Here is a 19,859-nt window from a genome sequence, read left to right as displayed (position 1 = left end):
AATGCATTCAAATTCTTTCTTGAACCAAATTTGAATCGATCTGATTCGATTGCATGACAGTAATCAGTTTGTTTCAGTTTATACCGCCAGACAGGGCTTTATGCTTGCATATTCTGCTTGCCTTCCATTCCTTATACATATCACCTAAACCTAAAATAATAATTAATAAAGTTAGAAAGGGTTTAAGTGAATTCCAAGAGTCCTTATTAAGAGCTGTATTTAAGTTTACAGCAAATTTGACAACTTATGACACATTTGATTTCAGAGATGCTCTTTTTTTTGAGAGTTTTAGAGTACAGTTAAAATCTAATTAAGAGCGCCATCTGCATAAGCTAGAATTTATTCCTGAAAGATTCGTTTAGGATTAAAATCCTGCCAGATGTATCATGGTCGCAGATCAAAAAATAATAAGAGTAAACATTGCAGGAAAAATTCTAATACGCAAAAGCGAAAACTAAATGCAGAATAAGAAACTTTTCCCCCTCTTTTCCCCTTCACTCTTATTCTTACATTCTCAGATTGCGTTTCCAAAAGATTCAATTCAAGCTTTATTTAAATCACGTTGAGATTAAGTCCCAATCCCCTCGATTTGTGCCTTCAGATGAAGAGGTATGGGTGTCCCAATTCTACTTAGCTTGATGGCGTAGGGCTAAATGGAAGGGCTAGATACTCTTTAAAACTGAGATTTTTAAGTACCACACTTAAAACCAAGGGGTATGAAAATTTCCCAAAATACACCATCTAAGGGCAGCATGGAAACAGACAAAAGTAAGGAGAAGCACAAATTAGTATTTTGCGTCATTATCACAAATTTTTAAAACAAACTAGCATTGGTTTTAATACATTCACAACCAAAAAAAAAAAGCTAAAATAAAAAACGCTAAATTTCGCTAGCTGTAATCCATAATAATAACCCCTTTATATAGTAGTCCCACAATATTCTGACACTTGAACACCCTGTCAGAAAAGTCTGATGGCTGGGAATGAGCTGTTTACAGTGATTGCTATAATGTTAAGGCTGTTTTCGAGTGTTTAGATGAAAATGGCCAGGGTGCAAATGCACAGTACAGTTACGATCTTATTGCCACATTAGATCATTATGATAACATAATATGCCTTCAGTGATTTCCTGAAGATAAATACCAAAAAGAAAGTTTAAAGCAAAAGCTCACGATGACATATGATGACATGTGCACGTGTTGTAATGGTGTCCCATTTCTCAGGGGTAAATTTTGAAACCCTTCCCTTTCACACTCACTTTCAAGGACTAAGTGCAAGGGGAAGAGGTAGGGGTACAAAAATAGAATTGGGCCTAACAGTTGCTCCTTTAGCCAATCAGATGAATGGGGATTGGACGTTACTCCAATGCAACTTGTGGCTGTTCAGTGTGGCAGGCAGGGATGCATTTGTTTCCAGGAGTTTCAGATAAAATAGACACCTGTCAGTAGCCCCTTTCACACAGTGATACCGGTAAATATCTGGAAAATTTCCAGAACGACTTTACCGGTATATTCAAAAAAGCGCTGTTCACACAGACGAGGACGTTACGGAAATTTTCCGGAAAAGAGCATTCACACATCCATTCCAAAATACCGGTAAATTCTGACATCATTCACCACAAATGAGCTTTAAACGGCTGCGCTTGTATTTGTAAACATTTGACTACATTACAAACTCTGTGGATGATCAATATTGTGAACAACTTTCGCAGGATCACTTTCGCATGTCGAGATGTTCATAATATGTGCGTGTGCAGACGCTCACAGGCTGTTTCACAGGCACACGCAAAGCTTGAAGGTAAACAAACAACGGCTTATCGTAAGCATCTCATCGATGATTATTTACACAGTTGGCATTAAGAATAACATATAAACGTGATCTGACTAACTTCTAGCAGCTAAATGTGTCTGGAAAAATATTCAAAGGCTTTTATTCACACAAACCGCGCGGACGTAAATGCGTCTGACTGTTGTGATTGGCTAAAGCAGGCGTCTCACGTCAGCACGTTCTAAACGTGCACGCGCTTATTACGGCAATCTTCCTTCTGCGTTCACACAGCGCAGCATTCCGGCAAATTGCCGGTAATGTTACAACTTTTCTCTTCCGGAAAATAGCCAGAACGAATTTACCGGTATTTTCAAAATGGACCTGTTCACACATACAACCTTTCCGGAAAATTGCCGGCAATTTTCCGGAAAGGTCTGTATGTGTGAAAGGGACTTGTGATTGCTCATTTGGCAGGAGTTTGATCCCATGGATTTGCATTCAGAAAATCAAAAAAATTGATACAGAATGATTTATCGCCACAGGTCTAGTATTTAAACCAAAATGATTGTTTTTAAATGAGTAAGGCTTGTGGTGGGAAAAAAAAGAAAAAAAAAGGTATTATGTGTAGTGCAGTAAAGGAAGTTGAGAAACTCTACACTGAAAACCCCCACATGGAAACAGAAACATGCATTTATAAAACCGCAGATAACCCGATCACACCAGATAAACATGAAAGAACAAATACTGACCCGCTGTAGACATGCGTCAGCGTGTTGTTTATTTTCTTGTCATAGCGGTATCGTCTGTAGTCCTCCATGGCATCTTTAAAGGCAATAACGGTAAGCACCACTGCCAGGGGGATCATGGTAATCTCCTTCTGAAATGCTTCAACAGCTGGGACCCAATTGAGCAGCACCAGGAATAGGAAGTACAGATTTGCGGCTCTGTTGCAAGAAAACAAAATGTGTCATTAACTCTCACACACAAAAACACACAATGAAATTACTCAGACAATGATGTATTCAGCTCAACATCTGACCTGTGAAACTGCTGGAACAGATTCATGGGGATGAAACTGATGAGGGTGTATTTGGTTGTCCGGATGCTGTTGTTCTGGAAGCCTTTGGAAAAGCTGCGGTACTCTGAATGGTGCGTGTCCCATCGTGATACCACCACCCTTCTCTTCCCACTGAGCCGCTGAACCTGAGGGTCCTGAGCATCCTGGCTACTCTTAGGAGGAAGTGATGAAGGAGAAGAGTACCAGCCTCTCCGCCTGTCTGTGGATATCAGCTGCAGGCATCGGTGTTGAACCCAGCGGAGCCGCTCCATGAGGACAGCAGCAAGACGAAATAGCGTAGTCCACGTCTGCACTACAAACAGACCTAAACAGGCAGAAAATTACTATAAATTTGAAGAGCATTCAACCTGATAATTCTCCATTTAAAAACAACAACACAAACAATAACAGCTGAACAGGTTTAACTTGCAATAAAAAAGTGAAGGCAGAAGTTCATCTTACTTCCCTGTGCCAAGGGAAGAGGAAGGAGTTGAAATAAATGAAATCTTATATATCACACTGGACAAAAACCATGAGGTTTAGCTTGTCTGAAACGGCTGGGTTGGACATGAACTGAAAGAGGGATATGGTCTGAAATTGAGGAAACAAAGTCACCACTCAAAAAAAGTATAGCAAACAAAAATGACTACCTAAAAGAAAAAGCATGAAAGAAAAAGTGAATAGAAGACAGTACTGTACATATGGTTTGTAAACAAGCCTTAGTTGAAGACCTTTCTAGCTTAATCTGTAACTATTACATTATTTGCTAATTACAAGCTTTAACCAAGATTCAGCATGCTTTACAGTAGATAAATGTGTAGGATTTATATTAAAAATAAATACAGAACAAGAATTTCATCGAGACATTGTGGTATTACACACATTCATTGAGACATTGTGATATTACACAAACGCATACAGTTAATTTTTGATTTAAGAAATTGTGGTGTCAATAACTTACTGTGCCATTGGCATAAATACTGATAAATATTATAGTTAGGGTTCGGATAAGGGCTTGGTTAAAAGCTACTGCATGTAATTATGCATAATATACTGTTACTACTAGGGCAGGGCAATATGGCAATAATGCGATCTCAATAATTATTTTCCATATTGAACGATACCAATATACAGTTGAAGTCAGAATTTTTAGCCCCCCTGAGTTATTAGATCCCCTGTTTATATTTCCCCCAATTTCTGTTTAACGGAGAGAAGATTTGTTCAACACAATTTTCTAAACATAATAGTTTTAATAACTCATTTCTAAGATAACTCATTTATAAGACACTTTTATACAGCTTAAAGTGACATTTAAAGTCTTAACTAGGTTAATTAGGTTAACTAGGCAGGTTAGGGTAATTAGGCAAGTTACCGATGATTTGTTCTGTAGACTATCAAAAAAATATAGCTTAAAGGGGCTAATAATTTTGACCTTTAACTGGTTTCTAAAATTTAAAAAAAATGCTTTTATTCTAGCCAAAATAAAAAAATAAGACTTTTTCCAGAAGAAAAAATATTATCAGACATACTGTAAAAATTTGCTTGCTCTGTTAAACATCATTTAGTAAATATTTAAAGGGGGGGGCTAATAATTCTGACTTCAACTGTATATTTCAATGTAAGTTGTTAATGCTTCCAGATTTAAAAGTGCATCCCAACAATAACTGAAGCCACAAAAATTAAGAGTCCATTAAGCGGCATAATGTATTTTCGGACGATATATTTTTGGTGGGCAAAATATCAACACACTTCCAGATTCTATGTGGTACTATGGTAGTATCGCAATCCTATGGCTACAAAATACTGGTAGTGCCACTGTAGTTTGTAAACAGTATTATGATTAATGGTTTATCTACCGTAGATAATGTTGCATGTGGAAAAGTCACTAAGTGCCCATGTTTGTGCAACAATAGACCACAACAATCACTTTAAAAGAAAGACTCATAAATCAACATTTTTAATTACTTTGGATTGTTACCTGATAAGACTGAAAAAATAGATGAAAAACACAAAATAGCAACAGGAAACATTGAAACAATTTTTGACCACTTCATATACAGTAGCCTAATTTTGTTGGAAAAATGCTCTTTTGTAACAAATTTCATTTGGTATAATTTGTATCTTTATTTTAATGTATTTTTGTTGGTCAGTTGTCTACAAAATAAACAAAAAGACTAAATAAATTTTTGGTGAAGTGGGGTCAGGTGCAAATAATACTTTTTAGCCTTAAGGGAATAACGAATTACATTCAAGTAGGCCTATTATAACATAAAATATTATATTTCTGACTTATAATTTGAGTTATGAATTACAGTATCACAGTACTACTTGTTATTGTGATACTTCAGCTGGTATACCGTAAGATCACTAATGGTATAGTGACAACCCTACCAGATTCCAATTTCTGCACATTTCTGCTGTTTGATTGACTCAAAAACAATACAGGGTAAAAAAAATCCGATCATTAATATTGTTATTGACAAATTTGATCATGATTCAATATAAGTATGTTTATAAACGCAGCCCTAGTTATTACTAAACTATGTGAGATGTGTAACAAGGACACTAAATTAAAGTGTTATTATTTATAACTGAAACATATTTTCTATTTCTAAATAATTAATTAGTTCACATGACACAAACATATTTGTTAGCGATAAATGCCAAAATGGCTTTATAACTGACTATGATTTGTTTTCACCAAATACTCTCATGGTTAAGATAAAACAGAGATTGTGAACACTTTCCAGCTAAGTTTTACCATGTTTTTACCATTTTACCATGTTTTTAAATTTTACCATGTCTTTAGTTTTACAGCATTAAACGCAATATCAAAAAAAAAAAAAAAAAACTCTATATAGCTTGTGCAGATATCTAGTCAGAATTTTTCTACTAAAACATTTCTCTGGCTAGGTTTATTTTAGTGTCAGCTTCTGAACATGCACATAGCTTAGGGTCTTGCCTACAAAAAGGTATTATACATTTTTACATTTATTTACAGTAAGTAATTGAAAGCGTGAGGGTGTTGTCACCTGATCTGGGCTAACCTTGATGTTCAGTTGTCACAATGGAACCTGTCTAATTTTAAACAGATAGTTAACAAAATATTCAATGGTTTGGGTCAAGAAAACGTGTAATAACGCGACCCTATCACGTGCTACTTGTAAGACGTTGTTAAAACATCGTAATGCTTCAAAACTTGAGTTGTTGGAAGATAAAAGTTCCATCCGGTAACGTTAACGTGCACAATAGATGTGAATCTGACGTTAACCTCGAGAGAGCAAGCGAAGTTCAAAGGAGTGTAAAGCCATAAAACCGCTGCAATCATAACTTTATATGAGATGCCTGGACAGAAAGCAAAGCAGCAGCAGCCAGTACATATTTAGGAATAATACAGCCGTAAACTCACCGTTGTCTCATGGAGTGGCCACATTTCAAACTAAACGTTAGGCTCCTGTACATTAATCCTGCATCAGCTTTCCGGTTAACGGTACACTGGTCACATTAAATAAATGGCCTACAGCGACCTAAAAAGGAGAACTTTTTGCTAACGTTACATCTGATCTGACGACCGTACAAGAACCGCGCGGGCGGCAGCCACTGACAGTCACCTACCACCACCCACCAAACATTACACTACTCATAACCTAATCTTCTGTGTGCACAATCATATTCAAATGAAGTAAACAAATAAAATGTTTTTACGTAAACATATACATTTTTATGATAAATAAAAATATTATTACAGGTTAGTTTTTTTAAGATAATACGACATGTTGGAAACCTTTTTTCGTGGAAAAAAAGTGTTCAGGTGCCTAAAATACACAAATTAATTTAAAATAAATGAACATTATTTATATAAATATATTTTAAATAAAGTCAGACAAGTTTCTAATATTAGATTAAAATCTTTAGGTCATAACAGGGCTTTGGACTTTTATTTTGAAATTTTAGTAGTTCATGTAGTCATGTAGTTCCGGGTGTCGGTAGTAAAATCTAACTGTGACAGCTCAGAAAAAGCCAGTTATACGTTAACATGTACATTTAATAGACATGTGAAAATGTTTATTAATAATTCCCAGAACGCACACAACAATGTGCAGTCTGAAGACGATTGAGAAGATGATAAAGTCACGTGACGCTTGATCAGCTGACATCACTGACGCCGAGGGAGTAGTCTGACAGCACAATGATCAAATTGCTCGAGAAATTACCGTCTGAAGAATGCCCTAAAGTAAGTATTTCATTTGTTTGTTCGAATTTACATTTCATGAAATGACAAAAATGCACAAATAGTAAAACTGAATCTGTTTCAATTTCAGAAGAAGCAAGCTGCGATTGATATACATTCGCTTCTTCATCAATGCAGACATTAAAGTTTTGTGAAAAATTCTTGCAGAGTTCGTTGTTCATTTATTATCAATTTACTTGTAATGCTATTATAAATGTTCCCCGTTTTTTAAAAGCTATAATTTAAGGAACAATTTACCAGAAGCGTACATTACCTGTCCCTGAAATAAAAAAACATAAATACAGTGAATAAAGTATTTCATACCAAAAATGTCTAAAATGGACTGATGGTTGATTTCTGTGAGCTGTTCTGTACAGGAATATGTCAATCATTTGTTTCTCAGAGCTTCGTTCTTTATTAAAACACTTTACACTGTACAAACCCTGGCATTGTCCTTGTCTACAGCTACAGCTTGTCTTACAGCTTTAAAAGTTTTGTTATGCTTATTAAAAAAAAAAAAGCTTCAGAAAAAGGAAGTTTAATTTTTTATCGTTCACATCAACTGATTAAAACATTAAATCATAAAATAATTCCACAAATAAACACTACAATTACCTAATACAAATAAAATTATAAGTATCCATATGTTACTGTCAGTCCTGACACATTTGCATTTAATTTAACATAAAATGCAACGTTTAAGGGTATGACTTAAAGGAAGTGACATCATCTGACAAGAAGCTGACAGTGATCATTCTATCATTGAATTGTATGATTTTATGCTTGTTTTTGTATGATTTTTTAGGACACGCTTAAATCAGGCCCTGTCATGTTTTTATAAGTGAAAACGTAAATTTTTGGTAGAACCTCCCTTAAGTAATTCTGATCTCAATCTAGAAACAGGATTGGACAAAACTGGCAGATTCGTAAAGTATTGATTTTGTTATAAATCCTTAAGGCAGCTGAAGCAAAGAGCACTTCAACATTAATGGAAATACACTTTAATCACCCCACTTTATTATTGTAATTATCCCTGATGATTGTTTTCTGTGTTTTTTTTCTTTCTGTTTATGTCGCTTGGATTTATATTGTGTTGTTTTTGTGAAGTGCTTTAATTAACTATAATACATCCAGACACTAACAACAATTATCAATAGAGACCTCCTTAAATAAAACAACCCTTTTTTTTTTGCATCAATTATATTCATTCATTCATTCATTCATTCATTTTCCTTCAGCTTAGTTCCTTTATTCATAAAGATTCGCCACAGTGGAATGAACTTATCCAGCATATGTTTTACATAGCAGATGCCCTTCCAGCCGTAACCCATACACACTCATTCACACTCACAATGCGACCAATTTAGTTTATTCAATTCACCTATAGCGCATGTCTTTGGACTGTGGGGGTAACCAGAGCACCTGGAGGAAACGCGAGCACGGGGGGAACATGCAAACTCCACACAGAAATGCCAACTGGCCTAGCTGGGACTCCAACCTGCGACCTTCTTGCTATGATGTGACAGTGCTATCCACTGAGCCATCGCACCGTCACATAAACAGTTGTATTTCATCAACTTACAGTTTATATTAGTCGTGTTTAAATATTAAAATTGAAATGTCAAGCATTCTAGATGAGCAAAGAGTGTATATTATGATCTCTAGCATCTTGACTTTAAACACTGAAGGCCTCATTTGTTTGTGTTTATTTGTGTTGCCAGCTCATACACAGGGTGGTGGATGAGGTGTGTGGACGCAGCGGGCCGAGTAGATCAGACTACAGTGACCGCTGGAGTCTGACAGAATGGCTGGAGTTAATGAACAGTCTCTCCTCTCTCATCCGCTTTGCTGTAGGAAGGGGCTGCTCGGATCAAGAGGTAACAAACACACAAATATATCCACCTTTTTCCACTCATGACAACTCAAATTATTTAAAATTATTGGTTGTGCTTTTGATTTGGGAAACTTCCATTTAAAAAGAAATTTAAGGAAAAGAAACAAATCACTTCCATTATCTACTATCACATGGTTGTGCTCCAATAATCCATATACATAGAGTGATAGGTACTGTATGTTTGGATTTTGACTTTTTATCTATCGTGAAAATAATGTTAAGCTTTATGTTTTAAAATGAGATCAGTATCACAAGCACATCTGTGGCCAAAACTCTTTTGTGTTCACTTTGTTTTTGTTCCTTCAGATTAGTTTCTCTTTATATTGCCTTTATCAGATATTCAACTTTTCTTTAATATTGCTGCAGAAATGCTTGTCTTGCAGTTTTGGGGTTATTTACACTCTGCTGAAAGTATGAAGCAGTGTTTCTTTTAAACACTCAGTAGATGAACTGTAAGGATAATGCCACTTTATTGCACTGACTCCCACAACTCTCACAAAGAATTATTGGTTCCCAATTATTATAGGTGGATACTCAGCAAAAAAAAAATTCCTACTTGGATTTTTTGTCTTTTTTCTAGCCAAAATATCTAAAAAAAATCCTTAATTAAGTAGCATTTTCTTGATAAGGAAAGCATATTAATATGTTTTAAGAAATAATGTCAAAATCCAGTGAGCTTTTCCTAAAACAAGCTTGTCAAAGAGAAAAACAAGATTATTTTGCTTCCCCTATTGGCAGATTATTTTGCTTGTTTTAAATAAAAACTTCATTTTGACATTATATCTTAAAACAAGACAATAATTTTGCTTTTCTACAAAATGTTTCTTGATTTAAGAATTTTTAGATATTGTAAGTCCTGTAAATGTTGAATTAGATTTACTGGTCGTCTGACTTTTCTTTGAGATTGATTAGGTTTGGTAGATGGATGAGGAACACACCCAACAACACATGCGGGGCAGAATTAGGCCAGTGTTCTCTACTCATGCACATTGAGAAACGAGCCGTCAAATTTTGTAAACACATAAAAATGAGTGACCCCACCTCTTATCATATTAAGGCCCTCAAAACCAAGAAATGGACATTGAAAAAGTCCTCTGATTTAGATAGTCCTGAAGTTACAAACCAACACAACAAACATGACTAACATCAGGCAGCATCAGGACATGAAAATGCTCATCCACAAAATTAAGCCCAATCAAATGATGAATGCACGAAAAGAGGAGTATCTGATTTACTGGAATAAAGCAGCCGGAAAACAAAGTAAACTTCAATGTTATTTAGACCTAAATAGAGATTATACGGCCGCAACATATCTGAGTGCAGTTAAGGACAGCCAATTAAGAATTACAATGACCAAATACAGGTTGAGTGCTCATAGCCTGACTGTAGAGACGGGCCGATACGGACAGAACTGGCAACCCAGAGAGCGTCACATCTGCCCACACTGTGCCCAAGCAGAGGTGGAGACGGAGGAATACTTCCTCACCCGCTGCACAAACTATCAGCACATCAGAGAAACATTATAGCCCAAACTACAGAGCATTTACCCACAATTCACGGAGTTAGACAATGAAACACAACTGCAATATTTACTAGGGGAAAAAAATTATTGAATCCTTCTAGTGGCTTAATACATTAATGCCTGTCACAAAAAGAGAGAGCAGACCAATTAAAACATCAGTGATGCGCATGTAAACACACACTCAGACACACACACATTATTTATTATTACTGTTTTATTCATAAATGTTGACTGTTAAATGTACAGTTTATTCTGATTTATTATTTTTATTTAGTTGTTATTATTATTATACTAACATATTTTATAATACCATACTATTAACTGTGTTTACTATGTTTTTTTATTATATATATATAGTATGTTCTTTTAATGTAAACTTTATAAATGCTTTGGCAATACATTTGTAACATTTGACATGCGAATAAAGCAAATATTGAATTGAATTGATTGTTTTGTGCACACGTCTGAAGATGCAGACACTGCTGAGTGATTTGGACCCGACACACACAGAGGCTGTTCTCCAGTGTGTGCGCTCCAGATTCGAGGAGATCCGACGGGCTTTGGTGGACAGAACCAATGGCATCTCTAGCACACAGCTACGTGACTTTAACTGGCAGTTAAAGGTACACAGAAAGCCATGCTTACACAAATCCATTAATGATAGCGATAAGAGGAGATAATTGATTTTTCCATTTGGTAGTGTTCCTTTCTTATTTCTTCCTCTCTTTACTTCTATCTTATTCTAGCTGGCATTATCAAGCGACAAGCTGTCGGCTTTAAACACCCCTCTGCTAAATCTCAGTCTGGACCTGAAAGAGAACGGCATTCAGAGATCGGTGAATATAGAAATGAATAAAGAGGAGCTGCAGACTCTCATCAGTGCGCTAGAGGCGGCTAATAAGGTAATGCTTAAAGAGTTACTTTGTGCCAAAATTATATAAATATATATAAAATATAAAATTTCTTCTTAGTTATATTATTTTATTATAATATTATATTATATTATTAACGGTGTAACGATACGCGTATTCGTATTGAGCCAATCGATACGAGACTTTCGGTTTGGTACGCATTGCAAACTGAACGTTTCAGACTAATATCTAAAAAGATAAAAGAGAATTAGTACAAAAATTCTGCAACGCTTGCCCAGCCTTCAAGCTCTTGTTATTGGCCCACTCTGCTAAAACAGAACGCAAATCCATTGGTTCATATCAGCTGTCAATCACTCAGTTTCGATGACAGGGTGCCACAGCTGTGAAAATGTAAAGGTGTGGATCCGAGAGAATGAAAACAACACTGACAGATTTAGTTTTAGAAACCAGCTAGAGTTACAACCAAGCGGCAACCTCCCGCTCTCCCTCAGGAAGCCAATACGGAAGTAACTAAAACTGCAATTCATCCGAAATTCCGCTAGTCCTGGCCGCTCCTGGCTCCAAAACAGAGCAAATTTCAATTGAGCCCACTGTTAGAATGGCCAACTTTACAGCAGAAAAAAAGGTGTTTACAGCCTGGTACAAAAAAAGATTTTGGTTAATACAGGTAATATTACCCTTCATGACAACCGTGAGGGGGGTGAATTTTTTTTATAACTCATCTGTTTCCTTTATATTAAGTTATATTAAGTTTGCATAATTAAGGGCGAGGTCACTTGATTGACAGCTAGGTCTCGCTGGTCGCCGTCACGTCACGTCACGTCACGTCACGTCAATCCTGCAGATTAGCCACTGAACTCGGCATATTTATCGTATTTCTGTGTTGTTTTATGTGGCTTTACACAGTCAACTGCCTCTGGACTTGTTTCCCACAATTATTAGATGGCATGGCATGCTGAGGGCACTTAATTGTGCTCACAAACCATTCACGTGGCCTCCGTTTCCCATGTGAGTAAAGTTATATACTTATATACCATCTCTATACATGTATTTGTTTTATTTAAGATCATTTATCGTTTATATTTATATTTAGAGCTGTAATGCACTCCAGAATCTGTCAGATTGATTAGCTGTAGGCTCTAGAACAGTCATCTGAAGCGTTGTCATACAGTGTTATGCTGGATTTTATCAATAGTCTTACAGTAACTAACACAGACTATATCTGATGTGTTTGTAAGTAATTTGCGTTTTCCTCCTGTTGAAAAACGTCATAAGAACAATGTTTAGTGGCTCAATGTATTACAGCAGTGTTTTTAAAAGTCTAAACACTTTATTGATATAGTATACAACCAAGCACAAGTGGTCAGAATACAAACGAGTCACAGGTGATAAAGTATTAAGCGTTCTCCCAAAGTAAAGTGTGTCTGAACCAGGTCCAAGCTAAATGCTAGCAGGTGTCTGTAGCTCCGCTCACTCTCCGCCTCTTTGCCCTTGTTTGGTATCCCGCCGTGGGTGTGATGACGCGTGACCAAAATGGCGACGGTTGGCCGCGCCTACTTGTGGCTTCTTTTGTGCTCTTCAGAAACCTATGGGTGTCGTCACGGATACTACGTCCATATATTTTACAGTCTATGGTTACAACTAATGACACATATGATTAGTGATCATTTGCTGAATGTCAATCCAGCATTTACACTTTTCGAAGAATGGATAAAAGACTTCCAGTGGTTAAAGTCCGCTGTGACTAAAGCATTCACCGTAAAGCCAGTGGGACGGAGTTTTCAGGTAACAGTGTTTGTCCCTGAATCTACACATTTTAAGCACGAAATGTTCTAATGTTGTTTAATCCTTCATTTAATCATCACGATGCTGTCAATCGTGCGACTGATACCGCGGTCACCATCCTTAAAGAGTATGCATTCACTGAGATGAAACTAATATTGCAGCTCATGAAAAGACCTGTTTTGCTATTAAGATGACGTATGCAAATAATAAGTTATTATATCGTCTGTGCAATATCAGCCACCACCCGTGAGAACAGCACAGTTATTATTGTTAATTCAGTTCATCTCATTCACGTCAAGCAGTGCGTGCAGGGTCGGTGAGCCTATGCAGATTTTTGTTTATTTGTTAATTGTGATTAGAGTGTTAATATATAATAGAGTCTGGTACTATAAAACGAGTAGTAACGGTGCTGGTCATTTTTTAGGTGGTTGCGACTAAATTTTGTCTGGTGCGCCTAAATTTTTGAAGTTATGAGCACCGATGCTACCAAGAAAAAAGTTCATTTCGAGCCCTGTTAGACCTTAATTGGTAGTAGTAATTTCGGGTTTTGAGAAAATGTTTAATGTAATAGAGCCACGTTACATTATTCCTTCATAAGCCCATTTCAGTGAGATAATCCCTGCGTTCAGATCCACTAAAATGGCAGGTGACAGTCAAATCCAGCAGATCTGTGCTGTCTGATGAAAAGGTGGACACTCATCTTTCTGAAATAAAAAAAATGACTTAAACATTGATTGAAACTGAGTTCCATATAAAAACTAAATAGTTATTTTCTTTTTATTTGTTTAACTGCTACATTATTACATTTATTTTTTATAGAAAGCTTTTTGGTTTTGAGTATAAAGAAGGATTTGTTTTATTTGCTGCTAAGCAGAAACCCCAGAAGTATACAGTAGCTCTATCACTGTTTAAAGTAAAAGAAAAAAAAACAAGATCATACTTTTATGATGTTAGTTTTAATACATTAAAAAAATAAAATCAGAGAAATCTTCTGGCTTTTTTTTTTTTTTTTTTTGCTGTATCAAAACATACCGAACCGTGACACCACTGTATCGTATCGAATCGAACAGTGATTTTTGTGAACCGTTACACCCCTAATATATATGAGCAATTCCATGAAAATGTCAACCTTGCCATGAAAAGAAAAATGTTTTCACCAAAATAGCGAAACCGTTCCTACATTTTTTGCGCAGGCAAGTGTTTTACAGTACTTTAAAAATACTTAAAAATGTCTCTGTCAATGTTTTCAAACTAATATATTTGACTTACCAAAGTCAAACAAATGGCAATTTCACATCCGTCACATCCATAACGAAAAAGTGTCACATCCATAACAAAGATTTTCCCTCAAAAATGCAAAAATTTCAAAATAAAATAAAATAAATCAGTTTTGTTCTATAAAGAGCCAACTCTTATCCTTTTGTTGAGAATTATTTATTTTGGGTTGTGCAGTTTAATTCACAGAATTTTTTATGAAACATGTTGTATACTGTAAACCCGCAGACTTTTTTTGTCACATCCATAACGCTTGTTTATTTTCCTCATTTAAAGTATAAAAATGTTCACAGATTGAATTTTTTTGATCCCATAACTCTGTGGTTAGTTGTTTTGGAAAATATAAACAGATGATTCAATATAATGTTAACGTATACTTTCTCTGCAAATTTATGTTTTGAATTTTTACTGCAAATGTCACATCCATAACGCTGGAATCAGCCATATATAGAAACCGAATTTCACAAAATTTGGGGCACTGTACAAATTGTGAATAAAATCTGAGTGCAATGATGTGAAAGTTCCAAATTTCAATATTTTATTCATCATAGAACATAGACGACATGTCAAATGTTTAAACTGTGAAAAATGTATCCTTTTAAGGGAAAAACAAGTAAATTTTATATTTCATGGCATAAAGATATTTCAAAAAAGTTGGGACAAGGCCATGGTTAACACTGTGAGGCATCCCCTCTTCTTTATACAACTGTCTGCAAACATCAGGGGACTGAGGAGACAAGTTGCTCAAGTTTAGGAATAGAAATATTCTCCCATTTTTGTCTTATACAGGCTTTCAGCTGCTCAACTGTCTTAGCTCTTCTTTGTCTAATGGGTAAAAGATCTGGACTGCAGGCTGACCATTTCAGTACCTGGATCTTTCTTCTACACATCCATGATGTTGTAATTGATGCAGTATGTGGTCTGACATTGTCTTGTTGGGACATGCTAGGTGTTCCCTGAAAGAGGCGACATCTGGATGGGAGCATATGTTGTTGTAAAACTTGGATGTACCTTTCAGCATTGATGGTGTCATTCCAGATGTCTAAGCTTCATATGCCATACACACTCATGCAACCCCATACCATCAGAGATGCAGGCTTCTGAACTGAGCCCTGATAACAACTTGGGTTTCCCTGTCCTCTTTAGTTTTCAAAAAGAACTTTAGGTTTTGATTAGTCTGACCCCAGAACAGTTTTCCACTTGCCACAGTTCATTTCAAATGAGCCATGGACCAGTGAAAACACCTGCACTTCTGGATCATGTTTAAATATGACTTCTTTTTTTACCTTAAGTCGGCAACGATGAATAGCACAGTGGATTGAGTTCAACGACAATGTTTTCTGGAAGTATACCTGAGCCCATATTGTGATTTCCATTATAGTAGCATCCCTCTTTGTGATGCAGCGCCATCTAAGGGCCCGAAGATCATGTGCATCCAGTATGGTTTTCTGACCTTCACCCTTATGCACAGAGATTGTTCTAGATTCTCAGAATCTTTGGATAATTTTATTAATTGTAGATGGTGATAACTTCAAAGTCTTGACCTCCAAGAGACACTGCCACTCTGAAAGGCTCTTTTTGTACCCAATCATATTGCCAATTGAGCTAATAAGTGAAATATAATGCAATTGCTTACTGCTACCTGTCCCAACTTTTTTGGAATGTGAAGCTGTCTTGAAATCCAAAATGTGCCAATATTTGGCCTGAAGTTTTAAAATGTCCCACTTTCAGCATTTGCTATGTCATCTATATTCTATTGTGAATAAAATATAAGTTTATGGGTTTGGTAAATTATTGCATTCCTTTCCAAGAGACACTGCCTCTCTGAGAGGCTATAAGTATCCAATCATATTGCCAATTGAGCTAATAAGTGGAATATTGGTCCTCCGGCTGATCCCTATATGTATATTAGACTTTTCTAGCCTCTTACTGCTACCTGACCCAACGTTTTTGGAATGTGTAGCTGTCTTGAAATCCAAAATGAGCCAATGTTTGGCCTAAAATGTAAAATGTTTACTTTCAGCTTTTGATATGTTATCGATATTCCATTGTAAATAAAATATAGGGTCACACTTCTATTTTGCATCTACATCCCAACTAATTCTCATTGGATTAAGGGGACTGTTAGGTTAGGGTTAGTGTAAGTTGACATGAACTTGCAAAATTCTTTATAGTCAGTTAAATGTCTGTTAAAGGAGCAGTATCAGCAGATATTAAGCAGACAGTCTACTATTACTCAAATGGACCATCAAAATAAAGTGTTACCAAATATAAGTTTATGAGATTTGTAAATTATCGCATTCCTTTTTTATTCACAAATTGTACAGTGTCCACACTCTTTTGGAATCGGCTTTGTGTTTAAGAAAATACACGAATGAATGATAAACTTTATTTATCCCAATGTCGTTCCAAACCTACTCAAAGTTTGTCTTCAATATACAAATGAACATCAACAAATTTGACAGATTTTTGTCCTTTGTTGAAAGTCACTTCACCCAAAACACCTGAAATGTTCCTAAAGAGATCAAAATCCACTTTTAAGAACTGATAAATGTGGAAGATTGAATAAAAACATTAGCTTAATCATAACGCCTTTACATGTGAGAACAAACATCACTGGAGAAACTCACTGGCTGCCACACAATAAGCAAGTGTGCTTATTTTGAGAGGGAGAAATAAAAGAACAGCATTCAGACAACTAACGGCTTTCAGAGAGAGAAAGAAATAGTTCAAATTAAACTGAAGAATCAGTCATAAAGTTTGTATTGATATTATTAGAATTAAGCTGGTCTGTAAGCTAACTTAAAAGAATCATACAGATCTATTGTTTTGTTGCATTGAAATGCTTTTGTTGATCTATCTATCTATCTATATTGTTGATCTTTCCATCAATTTAGATGATAGTTTCTTAGGTTTGTGCTTTTCCCTTCAAAGTGAACATACTAGTGCACCTCTTTATGTGCATATAACATAAACTTCAGAAGCAAATTAAGTCAGTATATTTTGTTATACATAACCTGCTAGGCATGGTCAAGGATTAGTCAAGGTTTAAAACCTGCTAGAAACTAGAAACCGCTAGTTGTTGTTTTTTAAATCCAGACATTTGAAAAGAATTTATTTTAGAGCAGTAATCTCAATCCTATGAAACCGTGATATTTTTATCCAAGGTTATCATTCATTCATTTTCTTGTCGGCTTAGTCCCTTTATTAATCCGGGGTCACCACAGAAGAATAAACCGCCAACTTATCCAGCACATTTTTACGCAGCGGATGCCCTTCCAGCTGCAACCCATCTCTGAGAAACAAGGTTATCATACCATCAGAAACTTATATCAGCCCATGCCTACAGTCTAACCCGCTAAATTCGACTATGCTGTTTCCATAAATTTTTAGACGCATTTTGGAATATCACACCCTCATTTACATTTATAAACTTTATCACATCGCAATTGCTTTCCCTAGAAATCAAACCCACATCCTTTGCATTGCAGCATATTTGAGCTACAGGAAGGCCAACACTTACCTTTTCTGAAACTGTGTCTTATTTTAGGTGGTGCTGCAGTTGAAATGACGATACCAACAAGTGCATTTCCTTACAAATGTGATTCTGTGCCATCAAACTTTCATAGAGAGGATGTCCTATCTCTGTATTAGGAGACAATATCTTTATGTGGCAGAACTGGGAACTCGTGAGGAGATAATGAACAGTTCAAAAGACTGAAGGTCTGAGGAAAAGCTCCATCAATATGAACTAGTGCTGACTCGGGAATTGCCTGTTTAGCCTTTTGAAGCTGAGGATTTTGGACACAAAAGAGAAAGTAAATAAATGTAAAAAAATCGTGGTTTCACCCCACAAAATGTTGCATCGTATTTCTAAATAAAGTAACTAAAAACAACGCACATGTTGGTTGTTGTTGCTTTTTTTTAATACATTTTTTGCAATGTACAGTACTGCTGTAACACATCTAATACCAGATCAGCAGATGCACTCTTGCCGTTTCTTTCATACAGAGTTAAGTGAATCTGCATTCTTTAAGTATGTTCCGTTTGGATCGAGCTTCAAGATATACTACACATGAAATCTGGTGTAGAGTTGCACGTTAAAGTGGATTAAACATGGGTGTTATCTTAATAATATGAATGTGATTTTGCCTTCATTACTGTCACATCACACCAGTAGTTCCATTCCCAGAAGAACATAAGATCATTGTTATATATATATATATATATATATATATATATATATATATACATACACACACACACACACACACACACACACACCGACACACACTAACACACTCATCAGCCCAGCCACTTTATTAGGTACACCTGTCAAACTGCTCGTTAACGCAAATTTCTAATCAGCAAATCACATGGCAGCAACTCAACGCATTTAAGCCATGATCACACTACACTCTTCTCCCCATAGACTTTACTTCATATACACACGCGAATGCGCCAGGCCAGAAATGCCAGCTTGCGCAGCAAGCTTTCGCAGTTCGCTGCGTTGGAAAGTTCAAGCTAGGTAAACTCTGACCTGTGAAATCGCATCACATGATTGCGTGAGATCAATCGAAGATCAAAACATGACCTCTCTGGACAGAAATTTTAAATATAGACCACCTTTTTTAATGTCTAAGCATTTTGTTTAATCCCGCCCCTTTTCGCAGCGGCATACAACAGATTTCCGCATGCACAAACTCTTGTGTGACCGCAGCATTAGGCATGTAGACATGGTCAAGATGATCTGCAGCAGTTTAAACTGAGCATCAGAATGGGGAAGAAAGGGGATTTAAGTGAATGAATAGTTGTAGGTGCCAGACGAGCTGGCCTGAGTATTCCAGAAACCACTGATCTACTGGGATTTTTTTACATCTCAAGGGTTTACAGAGAATGTATCTAGTGAGAGGCAGTTCTGTGGGTGCAAATGCCTTGTTGATGTCAGAGGAGAATGGCCAGACTGGTTTGAGCTGATAGAAAGGCAACAGTAACTCACATAACCACTCACTACAACCAAGGTTTGCAGAAGAGCATCTCTGAACGCACAACATGTCAAACCTTGAGGCGGACGGGCTACAGCAGCAGCAGAAGAAAACACTGGTTGTCACTGCTGTCAACAAAGAACAGGAAACAGGCTACAATTAGCAAATTATCACCAAAATTAGACTAATTAAGACTGAAAAACATTGTTTGTTCTGATTTCTGTCTTGATTTTTGCTGCGACATTCGGATGGTCGGGTTAGAATTTGTTGTCAACATGAAAGCATGGATCCATCTTGCCTTGTATCAACAGTTCAGGCTGGTGGTGGTGTAAAGGTGTTGGGGTTATTTTCTTGGCACAATTTGGTCCCATTAGTACCAATTAAGCATCGTGTCAATGCCTAAGCCTACCTGAGTATTGTTGCTGACCATGTCCATCCCTTTATGACCACAGTGTATCCATCTTCTGATGG

General features: G+C 36.4%; 2 protein-coding genes across 3 annotated transcripts in view; one reads left to right on the top strand and one right to left on the bottom strand.

Moving 5' to 3' along the window:
• atp10d (ATPase phospholipid transporting 10D) overlaps positions 1–6,440 on the bottom strand; it is a 59,544-nt gene extending 53,104 nt beyond the window's left edge. For both annotated transcript variants that reach the window (XR_012388674.1, XM_005156574.6), the window contains exons 1-3: positions 6,234–6,440; positions 2,807–3,149; positions 2,517–2,711 (exon numbers count right to left, since the gene is read on the bottom strand). Coding sequence is in view for 1 of the 2 variants with exons in the window: in XM_005156574.6 (XP_005156631.2) it covers positions 2,517–2,711; positions 2,807–3,096 (485 nt within the window). In the remaining variant the exon portion in view is untranslated. The remainder of the gene's footprint in view (positions 1–2,516; positions 2,712–2,806; positions 3,150–6,233) is intronic.
• A 539-nt stretch (positions 6,441–6,979) lies between these two features.
• On the top strand, positions 6,980–18,303 carry commd8 (COMM domain containing 8). The gene is given in 5 exon segments (NM_001077718.1): positions 6,980–7,058; positions 8,777–8,932; positions 10,942–11,094; positions 11,218–11,373; positions 17,954–18,303. Coding segments are annotated over 5 exon segments (531 nt in total). The 5' UTR covers positions 6,980–7,013; the 3' UTR covers positions 17,975–18,303.
• Positions 18,304–19,859: the final 1,556 nt, after the last annotated feature.

The sequence above is a fragment of the Danio rerio genome, chromosome 13, assembly GCF_049306965.1.
Source record: "Danio rerio strain Tuebingen ecotype United States chromosome 13, GRCz12tu, whole genome shotgun sequence".
Lineage (NCBI taxonomy): Eukaryota > Metazoa > Chordata > Actinopteri > Cypriniformes > Danionidae > Danio > Danio rerio.
The sequence above is the reverse complement of the archived record's forward strand: the minus strand, read 5'-3'. Positions and strand labels throughout refer to the sequence as shown.